The following is an 18,727-nucleotide window of genomic DNA, read 5'->3' on the forward strand; positions in this document are numbered from 1 at the left end:
GAGTAGACAGGGTCTGGAACGACCTACTGACCTGTATCTCTGTCTGTCTGTCTTCACTGCTGAGTAGACAGGGTCTGGAACGACCTACTGACCTGTATCTCTGTCTGTCTGTCTTCACTGCTGAGTAGACAGGGTCTGGAACTACCTACTGACCTGTATCTCTGTCTGTCTGTCTTCACTGCTGAGTAGACAGGGTCTGTAACGACCTACTGACCTGTATCTCTGTCTGTCTGTCTTCACTGCTGAGTAGACAGGGTCTGGAACGACCTACTGACCTGTCTCTCTGTCTGTCTTCACTGCTGAGTAGACAGGGTCTGGAACGACCTTCTGACCTGTATCTCTGTCTGTCTGTCTTCACTGCTGAGTAGACAGGGTCTGGAACGACCTACTGACCTGTCTCTCTGTCTGTCTTCACTGCTGAGTAGACAGGGTCTGAACGACCTACTGACCTGTCTCTCTGTCTGTCTTCACTGCTGAGTAGACAGGGTCTGGAACGACCTACTGACCTGTCTCTCTGTCTGTCTTCACTGCTGAGTAGACAGGGTCTGGAACGACCTACTGACCTGTATCTCTGTCTGTCTTCACTGCTGAGTAGACAGGGTCTGGAACGACCTACTGACCTGTCTCTCTGTCTGTCTTCACTGCTGAGTAGACAGGGTCTGGAACGACCTACTGACCTGTCTCTCTGTCTGTCTTCACTGCTGAGTAGACAGGGTCTGGAACGACCTACTGACCTGTCTGTCTGTCTTCACTGCTGAGTAGACAGGGTCTGGAACGACCTTCTGACCTGTATCTCTGTCTGTCTTCACTGCTGAGTAGACAGGGTCTGGAACGACCTACTGACCTGTCTCTCCGTCTGTCTTCACTGCTGAGTAGACAGGGTCTGGAACGACCTACTGACCTGTATCTCTGTCTGTCTGTCTTCACTGCTGAGTAGACGGGGTCTGGAACAACGTTCTCTGAAAGAAACACATAAACAGGTCACAACTCGTGAGATACATACAACTATTGTTAAAAACACAGTAAATACATATGATTTACTCCAGAAAGATGAGGGGAGTGTTGATGGTCATATGATTTACTCCAGAAAGATGAGGGGAGTGTTGATGGTCATATGATTTACTCCAGAAAGATGAGGGAGTGTTGATGGTCTCTCCCTTCTTCCTACCTCTCCTCCTGTTGTGTTGTCTCTTATCAGTGTGGTTGATGTCAGCATAGGTCACATCACCTGGACCAGATCCACCTGGAACTAAACACAGGAGAGAGAGAGGATATTAACACAGACTGGACCAGATCCACCTGGAACTAAACACAGGAGAGAGAGAGGATATTAACCTGTTGAAACTCTAGGGGCGCAATTTCATTTTTGGATGAAAAACGTTCCCGTTTTAAACAAGATATCTTGTCACAAAAAGATGCTCGACTATGCATATAATTGGTAGCTTTGAAAAGAAAACACTCTGACGTGTCCAGAACTGCAAAGATATTCTCTGTGCGTGCCCTAGAACGTGAGCTTCAGGCAAAACCAAGATGAGACGGCATCCAGGAAATGAGCAGGATTTTTGAGGCTCTGTTTTCCATTGTCTCCTTATATGGCTGTGAATGCGAGAGGAGTAAGTCTGCCCTTTCTGTCGTTTCCCCAAGGTGTCTGCAGCATTGTGACGTATTTGTAGGCATATCATTGGAAGATTGACCATAAGAAACCACATTTACCAGGTGTCCGCCCGGTGTCCTGCGCCGAAATTGGTGCGCAAAAGTCAGCTGCAAGTATTTTTCCACAGAATTCAGAGGAGAATGCAGGCTTCCACGAACTGCATATCAATGAAGAGATATGTGAAAAAACACCTTGAGGATTGATTCCAAACAACATTTGCCACGTTTCGGTCGATATTATGGAGTTAATTCGGAAAAAGTTTGACGTTGTAGGTGACTGAATTTTCGGTTCGTTTCGGTAGCCAAATGTGATGTACAAAACGAAGCGATTTCTCCTACACACAGACGCTTTCAGGAAAAACTGCGCATTTGGTATGTAACTGAGAGTCTCCTCATTGAAAACATCCAAAGCTCTTCAAAGGTAAATGATTTTATTTATTTGGTTATCTGGATTTTGTGAAAATGTTGCGTGCTAAATGCTACTCAAAATGCTAAGCTAGCTTAGCATACTCTTACACAAATTAGTCAATTGCTATGGTTCAAAAGCATATTTTGAAAATCTGAGATGACAGTGTTGTTAAGAAAAGGCTAAGCTTGAGAGCAGGCTCATTATTTTCATTTTATTTGCGATTTTCAGAAATCGTTAACGTTGCGTTATGCTAATGAGCCTGAGGCTTTAGTCACGATCCCGCATCCGGGATGGGGAGTTTCAAGAGGTTTTAACACAGAGTGGACCAGATCCACCTGGAACTAAACACAAAGAGAGAGAGAGGATATCAACACAGACTGGACCAGATCCACCTGGAACTAAACACAGGTGAGAGAGAGAGGATATTAATACAGACTGGACCGGATCCACCTGGAACTAAACACAGGAGAGATAGAAGATATTAACACAGACTGGACCAGATCCACCTGGAACTAAACACAGGAGAGAGAGAGGATATTAACAGACTGGAACAGATCCACCTGGAACTAAACACAGGAGAGAGAGAAGATATTAACACGGACTGGACCGGATCAACCTGGAACTAAACACAGGAGAGAGAGTGGATATTAACACAGACTGGAACAGATCCACCTGGAACTAAACACAGAGAGAGAGATGATATTAACACAGACTGGACCAGATCCACCTGGAACTAAACACAGGAGAGAGAGAGGATATTAACACAGACTGGACCGGATCAACCTGGAACTAAACACAGGAGAGAGAGAGAGGATATTAACACAGATTGGACCAGATCCACAATGGAACTAAACACAGGAGAGAGAGTGGATTTAACACAGACTGGACCAGCTGAGAGAGGATAGTCACATTAACACAGACTGGACCAGCTGAGAGAGGACAGTCACATTGACACAGACTTGTCCAGCTGTATGAAGGAGTGTTATACAGTATTACAGTACCTGTGGTGTTATAGTGTTATACAGTATTACAGTACCTGTGGTGTTATACAGTATTACAGTACCTGTGGTGTTATAGTGTTATACAGTATTACAGTACCTGTGGTGTTATACAATATTACAGTACCTGTGGTGTTATAGTGTTATACAGTATTACAGTACCTGTGGTGTTATAGTGTTATACAGTATTACAGTACCTGTGGTGTTATAGTGTTATACAGTATTACAGTACCTGTGGTGTTATAGTGTTATACAGTATTACAGTACCTGTGGTGTTATAGTGTTATACAGTATTACAGTACCTGTGGTGTTATAGTGTTATACAATACTACAGTACCTGTGGTGTTATACAGTATTACAGTACCTGTGGTGTTATAGTTTTATACAGTACTACAGTACCTGTGGTGTTATAGTGTTATACAGTACTACAGTACCTGGGGTGTTATACAGTATTACAGTACCTGTGGTGTTAGTGTTATACAGTAGTACAGTACCTGTGGTGTTATAGTGTCATACAGTATTACAGTACGTGGTGTTATAGTGTTATACAGTATTACAGTACCTGTGGTGTTATAGTGTCATACAGTATTACAGTACGTGGTGTTATAGTGTCATACAGTATTACAGTGCCTGTGGTGTTATAGGGTTATACAGTATTACAGTACCTGTGGTGTTATAAGGTTATACAGTTCTACAGTACCTGTTATAGTGTTATAGTGTTATACAGTATTACAGTACCTGTGGTGTTATAGTGTTATACAGTATTACAGTACCTGTGGTGTTAGTGTTATACAGTAGTACAGTACCTGTGGTGTTATAGTGTCATACAGTACTACAGTACCTGTGGTGTTATAGTGTTATACAGTAGTACAGTACCTGTGGTGTTATAGTGTTATACAGTAGTACAGTACCTGTGGTGTTATAGTGTTATACAGCACTACAGTACCTGTGGTGTTGGAGGTCTTCACTGCAGAGTAGACTGGATCTGCTCCTGGAGACTTCTCTGGAGGAGACGAGACAACGGGTTGAAGACATAAAGACACTGTACTGTGTGTGTGTGTGTGTGTGTGTGTGTGTGTGTGTGTGTGTGTGTGTGTGTGTGTGTGTGTGTGTGTGTGTGTGTGTGTGTGTGTGTGTGTACACCTCTCCTTCTCCTGGGTTCTGGTTCCTGTATGATTCTCACGTCAGCATACGTAACATCTCTGGGTTCAGCTGCTACATCTTTGTTCCTCTTGCAGAACAGGACCAGTAGAATGATCAGAGAGATGGAGAGAGCAGCCACCAACCCAGAGACAGACAGAGGGAGGAGGAGAGAGGGGGGAGGGAGGAGGATGGGGTAGAGCCCTCAGCTTGAAAAACACCAGAGGAAACAACAGTAAATAGTTATAATCAATCAGAATAATATAATCTTAAACATACAGTACCATTCAAAAGTTTGGACACACCTACTCATTCAAGGGTTTTTATTTATTTTTACTATTTCTACATTGTAGAATAAAAACTATGAAATAAAACATATGGAATCATGGAGTAACTACAAAGTGTTAAACAAATCAAATATATTTTATATTTGAGATTCTTCAAAGAACCCACGCTTTGCCTTGATTACAGTTTTTTCACACTCGTGGCATTCTCTTAACCAGCATCATTAGGTAGTCACCTGGAATGCATTGCAATTAACAGGGGTGCCTTATTAGAAGTGAATTTGTGGAATTCCTCTTCATAGTGCGTTTGAGCCAATCAGTTGTGTTGTGACAAGATAGGTTTGGTATAGAGAAAAGCCCTATTTGGTAAAAGACAAAGTCCATATTATGTCAAAAACAGCTCAAATCACCTGTCTGGGAACGAACCCCTCAACAGCTAGTCACAGAAAGCATGCAGCAATTTTCCAACCAAAGAGAGGAGTCACAAAAAGCAGAAATAAAATGAATCACTAACCTTTGATATTCTTCATCAGATAACACTCCCGGGACAACATGTTACACAATACATGAATGTTTTGTATGATCAAGTTCATATTTATTTTCCAAAAACCTTTAAAAAATCTTATTTTACATTTGGCGCGTTATATTCAGTAAGGCTTTGCCTCCAAAACATCCGGTGAATTTGCACAGAGCCACATCAATTTACAGATATACTCATCATATACGTTGATGAAAGATACAATTGTTTTATATAGAATTAAAGATAAACTTCTTTCTAATGCAAACGCTTTGTCAGATTTCAAAATAGCTTTCCGGCGAAAACACATTATTCAAAATTCTGAGTATAGCGATCGGCCATCAAAGCTCTACAGTTACCCGCCAAGTTGTGGAGTCAACAAAAGTTATAAATCTTCTCTTACCTTTGCTTATCCTTGTCAGAATGCACTCGCAAGACTCCCAAGAAATGTTTGTTTTGTTCGATAAAGTCCATCGATAAAGTCCCAATAACTCCGTTTTGTTTGCGCGTTTAGTACACTAATTCAAAAGCACGTTACCATTATCTAGACGAAAGGTTAAAAAAAAGCTCCATTACAGTTCGTAAAAACATGTAAACGATGTTTTCAATCAATCCTTAGGGTCGTTTCATCATAAATATGTAATAATATTTCAACCGTAGCGTTTCCATGACAGAGGAAAAGGAACGACCGGCACACCCGCATGCCCCAGAGATAAACATCATTGTCCTCTAGCGAGCCACCGACTGGTCTTACTCAACTCCCTTTCTCAATATAAATCTGGAAACAACTTCTAACTTCTATAGACTGTTGACATCTGCTGGAAGCCCTGGGAAGTGTAATTTGACCCCACAGACACTGGATAATAGATAGAGGCTGAAATTAAAACTACAAAACTACAATTTCCCAATTCCTGGTTGGATTTTTCTCAGGTTGTTGCCTGCTACAGTGCCTTGCGAAAGTATTCGGCCCCCTTGAACTTTGCGACCGTTTGCCACATTTCAGGCTTCAAACATAAAGATATAAAACTGTATTTTTTTGTGTATTTTTTTGTGAAGAATCAACAACAAGTGGGACACAATCATGAAGTGGAACGACATTTATTGGATATTTCAAACTTTTTTAACAAATCAAAAACTGAAAAATTGGGCGTGCAAAATTATTCAGCCCCTTTACTTTCAGTGCAGCACACTCTCTCCAGAAGTTCAGTGAGGAATAATTTTGCCCAATATCCCAAACAGGATAAGCAAAGAGAAACGACAGTTATTACTTTAAGGTCAGTTATGAAGGTCAAATCTGGAATTTTTTTTGAAAAAAAATTATTTGAAAGTTTCTTCATGTGGAGTCGCAAAAACCATCAATGATGAAACTGAGGACCATCACAGGAAAGGAAGACAGAGTTTCCTCTGCTGCAGAGGATGAGTTTATTAGTTACCAGACTCAGAAATCGACAATTAAATGCACCTCAGATTGCATTCCAAATAAATGCTTCACAGAGGTCATGTAACAGACACATCTCAACATCAACTGTTCCCGAGCAGACAGAGTGAACCAGGCCTTAATAATGTGTGCCAAGCTATCATAAAGGCTACTTTAAAGAATCTCAAATATGAAGTATATTTTGATTTGTTTAACACTTGTTTGGTTACTACATGATTCCATATGTGTTATTTCATAATTGTGATGTCTTCACTATTATTCTACAATGTAGAAAATTGTAAAAAAAAATTAAGAAAAATTCTTGAATGAGTAGGTGTGTCCAAACTTTTGAATGGTACTGTATGTATTGCGTCTAATGACCAAGCGAGATTACAAGAACACAAATGATTATGAATATAACGTCTCAAATTTAACAATGTAAAGAACAACCAAATAATCTGAATGTCAAGGTTTCTCATCTTCTCACCTGTCACAGTCATCCAGCTCTCTGGTGATTCTCCTTTCGAGCTGGAACACTTGTAGAGTCCTTCATCTGACTTGGATAATGCAGGGATGGTTATCTCTCCTGAAGACTCAGCCCTGATGAGGGATCCATCTTTGTAGAAAACAGCTGTGAGGTCAGAGGGAGTTACCTGATATCTGCAGCGCAGAGTCACAGAATCTCCCTCAGTCACAGGAAGGGCAGGGATCTCCAGGATCACAGCACCAACTGTATATAATATATAAACATCATATATAAACAGGGCTCTCCAGGATCACAGCTCCAGCTGTATATAATATATAAACATCATATATAAACAGGGCTCTCCAGGATCACAGCTCCAGCTGTATATAATATATAAACATCATATATAAACAGGGCTCTCCAGGATCACAGCTCCAACTGTATATAATATATAAACATCATATATAAACAGGGCTCTCCAGGATCACAGCACCAACTGTATATAATATATAAACATCATATATAAACAGGGCTCTCCAGGATCACAGCTCCAGCTGTATATAATATATAAACATCATATATAAACAGGGCTCTCCAGGATCACAGCTCCAGCTGTATATAATATATAAACATCATATATAAACAGGGCTCTCCAGGATCACAGCACCAACTGTATATAATATATAAACATCATATATAAACAGGTCTCTCCAGGATCACAGCACCAACTGTATATAATATATAAACATCATATATAAACAGGTCTCAGGATCCAGGATCACATATATAAGCAGGGCTCTCCAGGATCACAGCTCCAGCTGTATATAATATATAAACATCATATATAAACAGGGCTCTCCAGGATCACAGCACCAACTGTATATAATATATAAACATCATATATAAACAGGTCTCTCCAGGATCACAGCTCCAACTGTATATAATATATAAACATCATATATAAACAGGTCTCTCCAGGATCACAGCTCCAGCTGTATATAATATATAAACATCATATATAAACAGGGCTCTCCAGTATCACATCTCCAGCTGTATATAATATATAAACAGGTCTCTCCAGGATCACAGCTCCAGCTGTATATAATATATAAACATCATATATAAACAGGGCTCTCCAGGATCACAGCACCAGCTGTATATAATATATAAACAGGGCTCTCCAGGATCACAGCTCCAGCTGTATATAATATATAAACATCATATATAAACAGGGCTCTCCAGGATCACAGCTCCATCTGTATATAATATATAAACATCATATATAAACAGGGCTCTCCAGGATCACAGCTCCAGCTGTATATAATATATAAACATCATATATAAACAGGCCTCTCCAGGATCACAGCTCCAGCTGTATATAATATATAAACATCATATATAAACAGGGCTCTCCAGGATCACAGCTCCAGCTGAACATCATATATAAACAGGATATAATATAATATATAAACATCATATATAAACAGGGCTCTCCAGGATCACAGCTCCAGCTGTATATAATATGTAAACATCATATATAAACAGGGCTCTCCAGGATCACAGTGCCAGCTGTATATAATATATAAACATCATATATAAACAGGGCTCTCCAGGATCACAGCTCCAGCTGTATATAATATATGAACATCATATATAAACAGGGCTCTCCAGGGTCACAGCTCCAGCTGTATATAATATGTAAACATCATATACAGTTGAAGTCGGAAGTTGTTGGATATTTTCCAGTCATGTGATGGTTCTCAGTAACCTATACTGTTCCCTTTGAAGTAGAAAGAATAATCAATAAAAGTTGAAATATTAGACATGTGTCAGCAGAATGAAGGCTGAACCAATGTGAGTGTACTGGATCAACATGGAATTGACCATTGGACATGTAAAAAACAGAGCGTAAGCAGAATCTGTGTAGATGAGACAAGGTAAACCAACAAGACGTGACTGGTCTGGGCCATGTCTGATCTTGTGAAGGCTACTGGACACCCATATAAATTAAGCATACATTGATAATGTAGGTCTGAACTTGTAAAGACCTTTGGACAGGAACATTAGCTTATTTCCATGTCATGCCACCAACATAATCTATGCCCCAAAATCTGAGCCAATAAGAGAATGGAAACTATGTAACAAAGCAAATGGGGTGATGACATCATTAGATAAACATTTATAAAAGCCAAGCACTAAGAATGAGGAGGCAGTTCTTCCATGGAGGTGCTCGGCTTTGTTGCTCTCTGCAATACAAGTATAATTGAATTCACAAGCTCTGGTATCTGAGAAGTATTTGTGTGAATAGTTCTCCACAAGTCATTAAAACTCATTTTTCAACAACTCCACAAATGTCTTATTATTAACAAACTATAGTTTTGGCCAGTCAGGTAAGACATCTACTTTGTGCATGACACAAGTAATTTTTCCAAAAATTGTTTACAGACAGATTATTTCACTTATAATTCACTGTATCACAATTCCAATGGGTCAGAAGTTTACATACACTAGTTTGACTGTGCCTTTAAACAGCTAGGAAAATTCTAGAAAATGATGACATGGCTTTTGAAGCTTCTGATAGGCAAATTTACATAATTTGAGTCAATAGGAGGTGTACCTGTGGATGTATTTCAAAGCCAAACTTCAAACTCAGGGCCTCTTTGCTTGACATCTTGGGAAAATCAAAAGAAATCAGCCAAGACCTCAGAAAACTAGTTGTAGACTTCCGCAAGTCTCGTTTGTCCTTGGGAGTAATATCTAAATGCCTGAAGGTACCACGTTCATCTGTACAAAACAATAGTATGCAAGTTTAAACACCATGGGACCCATGGGACCACGCAGCCATCATACCGCTCAGGAAGGAGACACGTTCTGTCTCCTAGTAATAAATGTACTTTGGTGCGAAAAGTGCAAATCAATCCCAGAACAACAGCAAAGGACCTTGTGAAGATGCTGGAGGAAACAGGTACAAAAGTATCTCTTTACCAGAGTAAAAATAGTCCTATATAGACATAACCTGAAAGTCCGCTCAGCAAGGAAGTAAGGAAGTAGAAGCTGCACAAAAACCGCCATAAAAAAAGCCAGACTACGGTTTGCAACTGCACATGGGGACAAAGATCAAACTTTTTGTCCTCTGGTCTGATGAAACAAAAATAGAACTGTTTGGCCATAATGACCGTCATTATGTCTGGAGGAAAAAGGGTGAGGCTTGAACGCCGAAGAACGCCATCCCAACCATGAAGCACGGGGATGGCAGCATCATGTTGTGAGGGTGCTTTGCTGCAGGAGGGACTGGTGCACTTCACAAAATAGATGGCCTCATAAGGTAGGAAAATTATGTGGATATATTGAAGCAACATCTCAAGACATCAGTCAGGAAGTTAAAGCTTGGTCGCAAATGGGTCTTCAAAATGGACAATGACCCCAAGAAAACTTGAAAAGTTGTGGCAAAATGGCTTAACTTGTTATGGCTGCAATCCCACTAACGAGATAAGTGTCATCAACAACCGCTGAATAGCATAGCAAGAAATATTACTATAAATATTTATATTCATGAAATCACAAGTGCAATGTAGGAAAACACAGTTTAGCCTTTTGTTAATCCACCTGTCGTGTCAGATTTTGAAATTATGCTTTACTGCCAAAGCAAACCAAGCGTTTGTGTAAGTGTATCGATCGCACGACAAAACATTAAGTACACTTAGCATCAGGTAGCTTGGTCATGAAAATCAGAAAAGCAATCAAATGAATCATTTACCTTTGATGATCTTCGGATGTTTTCACTCATGAGACTCCCAGTTACACAACAAATGTTCCTTTTGTTCCGTAAAGATTATTTTTATATCAAAAATACCTCTGTTTGTTTGGCGTGTTATGTTCAGAAATCCACAGGAAAGAGCAGTCACAACAACGCAGAAGAAAAATCCAAATAGTTTCCATAATGTCCACAGAACCATGTCAATTTTTTTTAATAATCAACCCTCAGGTTGTTTTTAAAATATATAATTGATAATATATATCAACCGCAAATGTCTTTCACAGTAGGAGATGGAAAAGCAATACCTATCCAAACTCTGTTGCGCGAGCAAAACTCATGTGACCACTTGACGCAATGATATCGTTCTGGCTCATTTTTCAAAATAAAAGCCTGAAACTATGTCTGAAGACAATTGACACCTTGAGGAATCGATAGGAAAAGGAATCTGGTTCATATCCCTTTAAATCCAGCAAAGGGAGGCTATAGAACATGGAGTTTTCAAAATAGAAGCCACTTCCTGTTTTGATTTTCCTCAGGGTTTTGCCTGCAATATCAGTTCTGTTATACTCACAGACAATATTTTGACAGTTTTGGAAACTTTAGAGTGTTTTTTATCCAATACTACTAATAACATGCATATAATAATAATAATATTATTAAATAATTCATTCTCTCAACTATTATTATGACATTTCACATTCTTAAAATTAAGTGGTGATCCTAACTGACCTAAGACAGGGAATATTTACTAGGATTAAATGGCAGGAATTGTGAAAAATGAGTTTAAATGTATTTGGCTAAGGTGTATGTAAACTTCTGACTTCAACTGTATAAACCTAACATCAGCTATCTGAAACCAGATTAACAACTAAGCACTATAATGTTAGTAGATGGTGTATGTGGACATACCATGTACTGTGATGTTGACAGCATTGCTGTGTTCTCCAGACCCAGACTCACACCAGTACACTCCACTGGATGATGGTGTTAGTGACACGATGCATGAAGACCCTTGATGTTTTCCCCAGTCAGTACTACACTCTGAAAGGTTTCCTCTCTCTGCGTTCCTCATCATTCTCCATCCAGTCGAGTTCCCCTGAACCTCACAGCTCAGAGAGACAGACTCAAATTCAAAGAACTGAGATCTGTCAGGACTGACACTCAGAGAGGCTGGAGGAGAGAGAGAGGCTGGAGGAGAGAGAGAAGCTGGAGGAGAGAGGGAGAGAGAGAGAGTCAGGATTTGGCCAGGATTGTTCAGGTTTTGGTCACTCGATGCCCCCATTGTGCTTCTTTTTTTTGACCCTTTTGTTTTAACCTTGTTCTAGTTATCATTTGCACCTGTGCCTCATTTCCCTTGAATGTATTTAAACCCTCAGTTTACTAAGTGACTGTTTCTCACACGAGAGACAGAGACAGAGACAGAGACAGAGACAGAGACAGAGAGACACAGAGACACAGAGACACAGAGACACAGAGATCTTTAGGTCTGGGAGCCCACATGGTATACCCAAACAGGCGTAACAATAAAAACAATATAGTACCCTTACCAGGACAACGAGAAACAAACAATAACACCTCTCACAAATACAGAAAAACAAGCCCGCACAAACAGAAGCGGGATGAACAAACTTAAATAACCCCACCCTAACAACCAAACAATGAACAGGTGAAACCAATTAGACAAAACCAAACGAACAAGGAAAAAAAGGATCGGTGGCAGCTAGTCGACCGGCGACGATGACCGCCGAGCGCCACCCGAACAAGAAGGGGAGCCACCTTCGGTAATATTCGTGTCACCACAACACAATAAATACTCATAAAAAACCATAGTTAAACATTTAAAAACACAACTCCAACTCCTCCACAGTAACTAAACACAACAGCCTCTGAATACCCCACATACTCATAAACAGATCAATATTGTTGACAAGTTTATAATAGGCAAACTCAACCCTCAGTCTCGCTGCCAACATTCCCTCCAGCATTCCCACCACATCCCTGTCCCTGAATACTGTTCTTACAGGTCTTCCATATCGCTAATTTTGCTGCCCCAAACACAAAATTAAGCAACACAACTACACCCTTTTGACTAAACCTGTACTTTGGCTCAAATATATACAGTTGGGAAGAGCAAACCTCTCCCAATGCTGAGAACCAAGAAGTGATCAGGTCAATCATCCCGACCAACCTGGGACACAGTAAAAACAGATGTGCCAGAGTTTCAGACTCAGCACAGAATGGACACCCCTCCCCAACAGTAGGATCCAGGTGTACCAGATGCAGAATGGACAGCCTTCCCCTACTGTAGGATCCAGGTGTACCAGATGCAGAATGGACAGCCTTCCCCTACTGTAGGATCCAGGTGTACCAGATGCAGGATGGACAGCCTTCCCCTACTGTAGGATCCAGGTGTACCAGATGCAGAATGGACAGCCTTCCCCTACTGTAGGATCCAGGTGTACCAGATGCAGGATGGACAGCCTTCCCCTACTGTAGGATCCAGGTGTACCAGATGCATATTAGTGGCTATGGCTCCATGTATTATCCTCCATTGTAGGTCAGCTCTTTTAAATAGGCGGTTGTATAATGATCACAAAAAGCCTTTTGGGGAGGCAGCTGGACCAAACACACCCGCCCACCTCTTCGATTTTACCCCTTCCAAGGAAGAAGCACGGGACACTTTTACACATTATGTACATGCCCTTCTTTCCCACCTCCTTGAACTCCCCCACCGCCTTGAACTCACCCAGCTCCGGGGTATGGAAGGAGAGCAGCATCCCCACGTCCTCCTCTAATGCCCTCATCGCAGCAACTAACAATCAGTGCAGGGAACACGTCATCCAGACCCTCCATCCACCTCTAATGCCCCCATCGCAGCACTAACGGTCAGTGCAGGGAACACATCATCCAGACCCTCCGTCCTCCTCTAATGCCCCCATCGCAGCACTAACAGTCAGTACAGGGAACACGTCATCCAGACCCTCCATCCACCTCTAATGCCCCCATCGCAGCACTAACGGTCAGTGCAGGGAACACATCATCCAGACCCTCCATCCACCTCTAATGCCCCCATCGCAGCACTAACAGTCAGTGCAGGGAACACGTCATCCAGACCCTCCGTCCACCTCTAATGACCCCATCGCATCACTAACAATCAGTGCAGGGAACACGTCATCCAGACCCTCCATCCACCTCTAATGCCCCCATCGCATCACTAACAATCAGTGCAGGGAACACGTCATCCAGACCCTCCGTCCTCCTCTAATGCCCCCATCGCAGCACTAACAGTCAGTGCAGGGAACACGTCATCCAGACCCCCCGTCCATACCTTAAGGGAACATTTCGACAATCACCGTATGGTTAGTGAGAAAGTCCCTATTGGAACTGTACGGTCCCTTACTAGACGTCCGAAAACATTTTAGAAATTCGGGGACGGCGTCGGGCCGAGCGGTAGGGCCAGACCTACCGGGAAGTCATCAAATGAACTTTGTCGGACATTCGGTTTTCGTTTAATAAAATAAACAAATTTTAGCCCATTTTTGCGCGATCCCGGAATATCCCACAAGAGGGCATAAGCAATCATATTGCTATTGGACAAAACATCCCGAATCACGACGTGCCATATCTCGAAAACTGAAAATATTTCGAAGCCGAAACTTGGTGAGCGTAGGTTTGGCATTATGGGAAGATGGCCCCGAACAAGATGGCGTCTAGGCCTCAACGGTTTTTGAGTTATGGCCATATTTCTGGGATTAAAGGTCCAAAATGAAAATAGAGAAAAGATTTTTTCACTTCACGTCAAAGTCAAGGAGCCTCCGGTGTCAATAAAAAAAAAATCGGCCATTTATCTATCGTCATTTACGAGAAATCGTACGGTGACCAGATCGTGATGTTCAGATATAGGTGGGTTTTTTTTTCAACGGTTACAGATCCAGTTGCAGGGTGTTCATACGAGTATTTTTAAAATGTGCTGCGGAGCTCTGCGACATTTCTGTGATTTTCTATGATTTTCTGAAATAACACACACTCACTAAACCCTCCGTAAATAACTCAGTTCTTAACGTAAAGACTTAAAACTCAGGATTCTGTAAAGGCATACCCCAATGAGGATATGAGTTTATTTATAGCTTCCTGTGCCAACCGGAAGTGCCATAATTGGTGTCTCAGGGGCTGTTTGGAAGGGTTAAAAAAATCAGATCTGTCCAAAACTTCATATGTGTGATTAGACAACACCCATGAACTGTAAATCAGTCATTTTTCCTAACAGATGTCAAAGAAAAGCTCTCACACACACACACAGCAAGGATGGAGTGACAAAGCGTGGTGTTTAAAGACACAGAGAGCAGGCAATGGCATAAACATAATCCCAAGGCAGGGCCGAGTCCAACGAGGTGCCCCGCTTGACCGTAGCTCACTCGGTCTGAGCGCAGCGACCATGAGAAAAATAGGCCCACAATGAAGCCTGCACCACAATGTCATTTGATTTTGGGTGACAGCGGCGGAACCGTTAGGTTTAGAAGGACAATTCAAACACAGGACTGTTCCTAAGGTCCTCCCGATCTGTGCAAGCCTAACCTTGACTGTGTGGCATTAACCTTTCACAGTTAAAAGAAGGTGTTTACATAAAAACAGTGTGCATTGACTTCTCTCCCCATAGGAATACATTGCCTGCTCCCCTAAATACAACCTGGGGTCTTTATGGGTTATGAATGCTGTATGAACCTGTCTTCTATGACATTCCATCAGACCACTATGAGGTCTACCTGTGTCGATTCTAAGCTTCCTGGAGCAACCGGAAGTGGTTAAATTGACCCAAAAGGTATTTGGATGTACATCACCTCGAAAGGTGCCGAGGCCTCTGCATTATTCAACCCTGTGTAGATCAGTCAATTCTCAACTTAAAGACTTAAAACTCAGGATTCCCTAGGTTTCTATGTCAGTCAAGAGATGTGTGTTTATTTATAGCTTCCTGTGCCAACCGGAAGTGCCATAATTGGTGTCTCAGGGGCTGTTTGGAAGGGTTAAAAAAATCAGATCTGTCCAAAACTTCATCTGTGTGATTAGACAACCCCCATGAACTGTAAATCAGTCATTTTTCCCAACAGATGTCAAAGAAAAGCTCTCACACACACACACAGCAAGGATGGAGTGACAAAGCGTGGTGTTTAAAGACACAGAGAGCAGGCAATGGCATAAACATAATCCCAAGGCCGTGCCGAGTCCAACGAGGTGCCCCTCTTGACCGTAGCTCGCTCGGTCTGAGCGCAGCGACCATGAGAAAAATAGGCCCACAATGATGCCTGCACCACAATGTCATTGGATTTTGGGTGACAGCGGCGGAACCGTTAGGTTTAGAAGGACAATTCAAACACAGGACTGTTCCTAAGGTCCTCCCGATCTGTGCAAGCCTAACCTTGACTGTGTGGCATTAACCTTTCACAGTTAAAAGAAGGTGTTTACAAAAAAACAGTGTGCATTGACTTCTCTCCCCATAGGAATACATTGCCTGCTCCCCTAAATACAACCTGGGGTCTTTATGGGTTATGAATGCTGTATGAACCTGTCTTCTATGACATTCCATCAGACCACTATGAGGTCTACCTGTGTCGATTCTAAGCTTCCTGGAGCAACCGGAAGTGGTTAGATTGACCCAAAAGGTATTTGGATGTACATCACCTCGAAAGGTGCCGAGGCCTCTGCATTATTCAACCCTGTGTAGATCAGTCAATTCTCAACTTAAAGACTTAAAACTCAGGATTCCCTAGGTTTCTATGTCAGTCAAGACATGTGTGTATTTATAGCTTCCTGTGCCAACCGGAAGTGCCATAATTGGTGACTCAGGGGCTGTTTGGAAGGGTTAAAAAAATCAGATCTGTCCAAAACTTCATATGTGTGATTAGACAACCCCCATGAACTGTAAATCAGTCATTTTTCCCAACAGATGTCAAAGAAAAGCTCTCACACACACACACAGCAAGGATGGAGTGACAAAGCGTGGTGTTTAAAGACACAGAGAGCAGGCAATGGCATAAACATAATCCCAAGGCCGTGCCGAGTCCAACGAGGTGCCCCTCTTGACCGTAGCTCGCTCGGTCTGAGCGCAGCGACCATGAGAAAAATAGGCCCACAATGATGCCTGCACCACAATGTCATTGGATTTTGGGTGACAGCGGCGGAACCGTTAGGTTTAGAAGGACAATTCAAACACAGGACTGTTCCTAAGGTCCTCCCGATCTGTGCAAGCCTAACCTTGACTGTGTGGCATTAACCTTTCACAGTTAAAAGAAGGTGTTTACAAAAAAACAGTGTGCATTGACTTCTCTCCCCATAGGAATACATTGCCTGCTCCCCTAAATACAACCTGGAGTCTATATGGGTTATGAATGCTGTATGAACCTGTCTTCTATGACATTGCATCAGACCACTATGAGGTCTACCTGTGTTGATTCTAAGCTTCCTGGAGCAACCGGAAGTGGTTAAATTGACCCAAAGGGTATTTGGATGTACATCACCTCGAAAGGTGCCGAGGCCTCTGCATTATTCAACCCTGTGTAGATCAGTCAATTCTCAACTTAAAGACTTAAAACTCAGGATTCCCTAGGTTTCTATGTCAGTCAAGACATGTGTGTATTTATAGCTTCCTGTGCCAACCGGAAGTGCCATAATTGGTGACTCAGGGGCTGTTTGGAAGGGTTAAAAAAATCAGATCTGTCCAAAACTTCATATGTGTGATTAGACAACCCCCATGAACTGTAAATCAGTCATTTTTCCCAACAGATGTCAAAGAAAAGCTCTCACACACACACACAGCAAGGATGGAGTGACAAAGCGTGGTGTTTAAAGACACAGAGAGCAGGCAATGGCATAAACATAATCCCAAGGCCGTGCCGAGTCCAACGAGGTGCCCCTCTTGACCGTAGCTCGCTCGGTCTGAGCGCAGCGACCATGAGAAAAATAGGCCCACAATGATGCCTGCACCACAATGTCATTTGATTTTGGGTGACAGCGGCGGAACCGTTAGGTTTAGAAGGACAATTCAAACACAGGACTGTTCCTAAGGTCCTCCCGATCTGTGCAAGCCTAACCTTGACTGTGTGGCATTAACCTTTCACAGTTAAAAGAAGGTGTTTACAAAAAAACAGTGTGCATTGACTTCTCTCCCCATAGGAATACATTGCCTGCTCCCCTAAATACAACCTGGGGTCTTTATGGGTTATGAATGCTGTATGAACCTGTCTTCTATGACATTCCATCAGACCACTATGAGGTCTACCTGTGTCGATTCTAAGCTTCCTGGAGCAACCGGAAGTGGTTAAATTGACCCAAAAGGTATTTGGATGTACATCACCTCGAAAGGTGCCAAGGCCTCTGCATTATTCAACCCTGTGTAGATCAGTCAATTCTCAACTTAAAGACTTAAAACTCAGGATTCCCTAGGTTTCTATGTCAGTCAAGACATGTGTGTATTTATAGCTTCCTGTGCCAACCGGAAGTGCCATAATTGGTGACTCAGGGGCTGTTTGGAAGGGTTAAAAAAATCAGATCTGTCCAAAACTTCATATGTGTGATTAGACAACCCCCATGAACTGTAAATCAGTCATTTTTCCCAACAGATGTCAAAGAAAAGCTCTCACACACACACACAGCAAGGATGGAGTGACAAAGCGTGGTGTTTAAAGACACAGAGAGCAGGCAATGGCATAAACATAATCCCAAGGCCGTGCCGAGTCCAACGAGGTGCCCCTCTTGACCGTAGCTCGCTCGGTCTGAGCGCAGCGACCATGAGAAAAATAGGCCCACAATGATGCCTGCACCACAATGTCATTGGATTTTGGGTGACAGCGGCGGAACCGTTAGGTTTAGAAGGACAATTCAAACACAGGACTGTTCCTAAGGTCCTCCCGATCTGTGCAAGCCTAACCTTGACTGTGTGGCATTAACCTTTCACAGTTAAAAGAAGGTGTTTACAAAAAAACAGTGTGCATTGACTTCTCTCCCCATAGGAATACATTGCCTGCTCCCCTAAATACAACCTGGAGTCTATATGGGTTATGAATGCTGTATGAACCTGTCTTCTATGACATTC

General features: G+C 42.1%; 1 protein-coding gene across 1 annotated transcript in view; it reads right to left on the reverse strand.

The window, feature by feature from the left end:
• Positions 1–11,923, reverse strand: part of LOC135529655 (low affinity immunoglobulin gamma Fc region receptor III-A-like) — a 20,849-nt gene extending 8,926 nt beyond the window's left edge. Inside the window, exons 1-6 of the mRNA XM_064958274.1 lie at positions 11,551–11,923; positions 6,906–7,148; positions 4,204–4,409; positions 4,007–4,063; positions 1,169–1,249; positions 902–959 (exon numbers count right to left, since the gene is read on the reverse strand). Of these exons, the coding sequence (XP_064814346.1) occupies positions 4,318–4,409; positions 6,906–7,148; positions 11,551–11,923 (708 nt within the window). The 3' untranslated portion in view covers positions 902–959; positions 1,169–1,249; positions 4,007–4,063; positions 4,204–4,317. The remainder of the gene's footprint in view (positions 1–901; positions 960–1,168; positions 1,250–4,006; positions 4,064–4,203; positions 4,410–6,905; positions 7,149–11,550) is intronic.
• Positions 11,924–18,727: the final 6,804 nt, after the last annotated feature.

Source organism: Oncorhynchus masou, unplaced genomic scaffold (assembly GCF_036934945.1).
Source record: "Oncorhynchus masou masou isolate Uvic2021 unplaced genomic scaffold, UVic_Omas_1.1 unplaced_scaffold_1197, whole genome shotgun sequence".
NCBI classification, from domain to species: domain Eukaryota; kingdom Metazoa; phylum Chordata; class Actinopteri; order Salmoniformes; family Salmonidae; genus Oncorhynchus; species Oncorhynchus masou.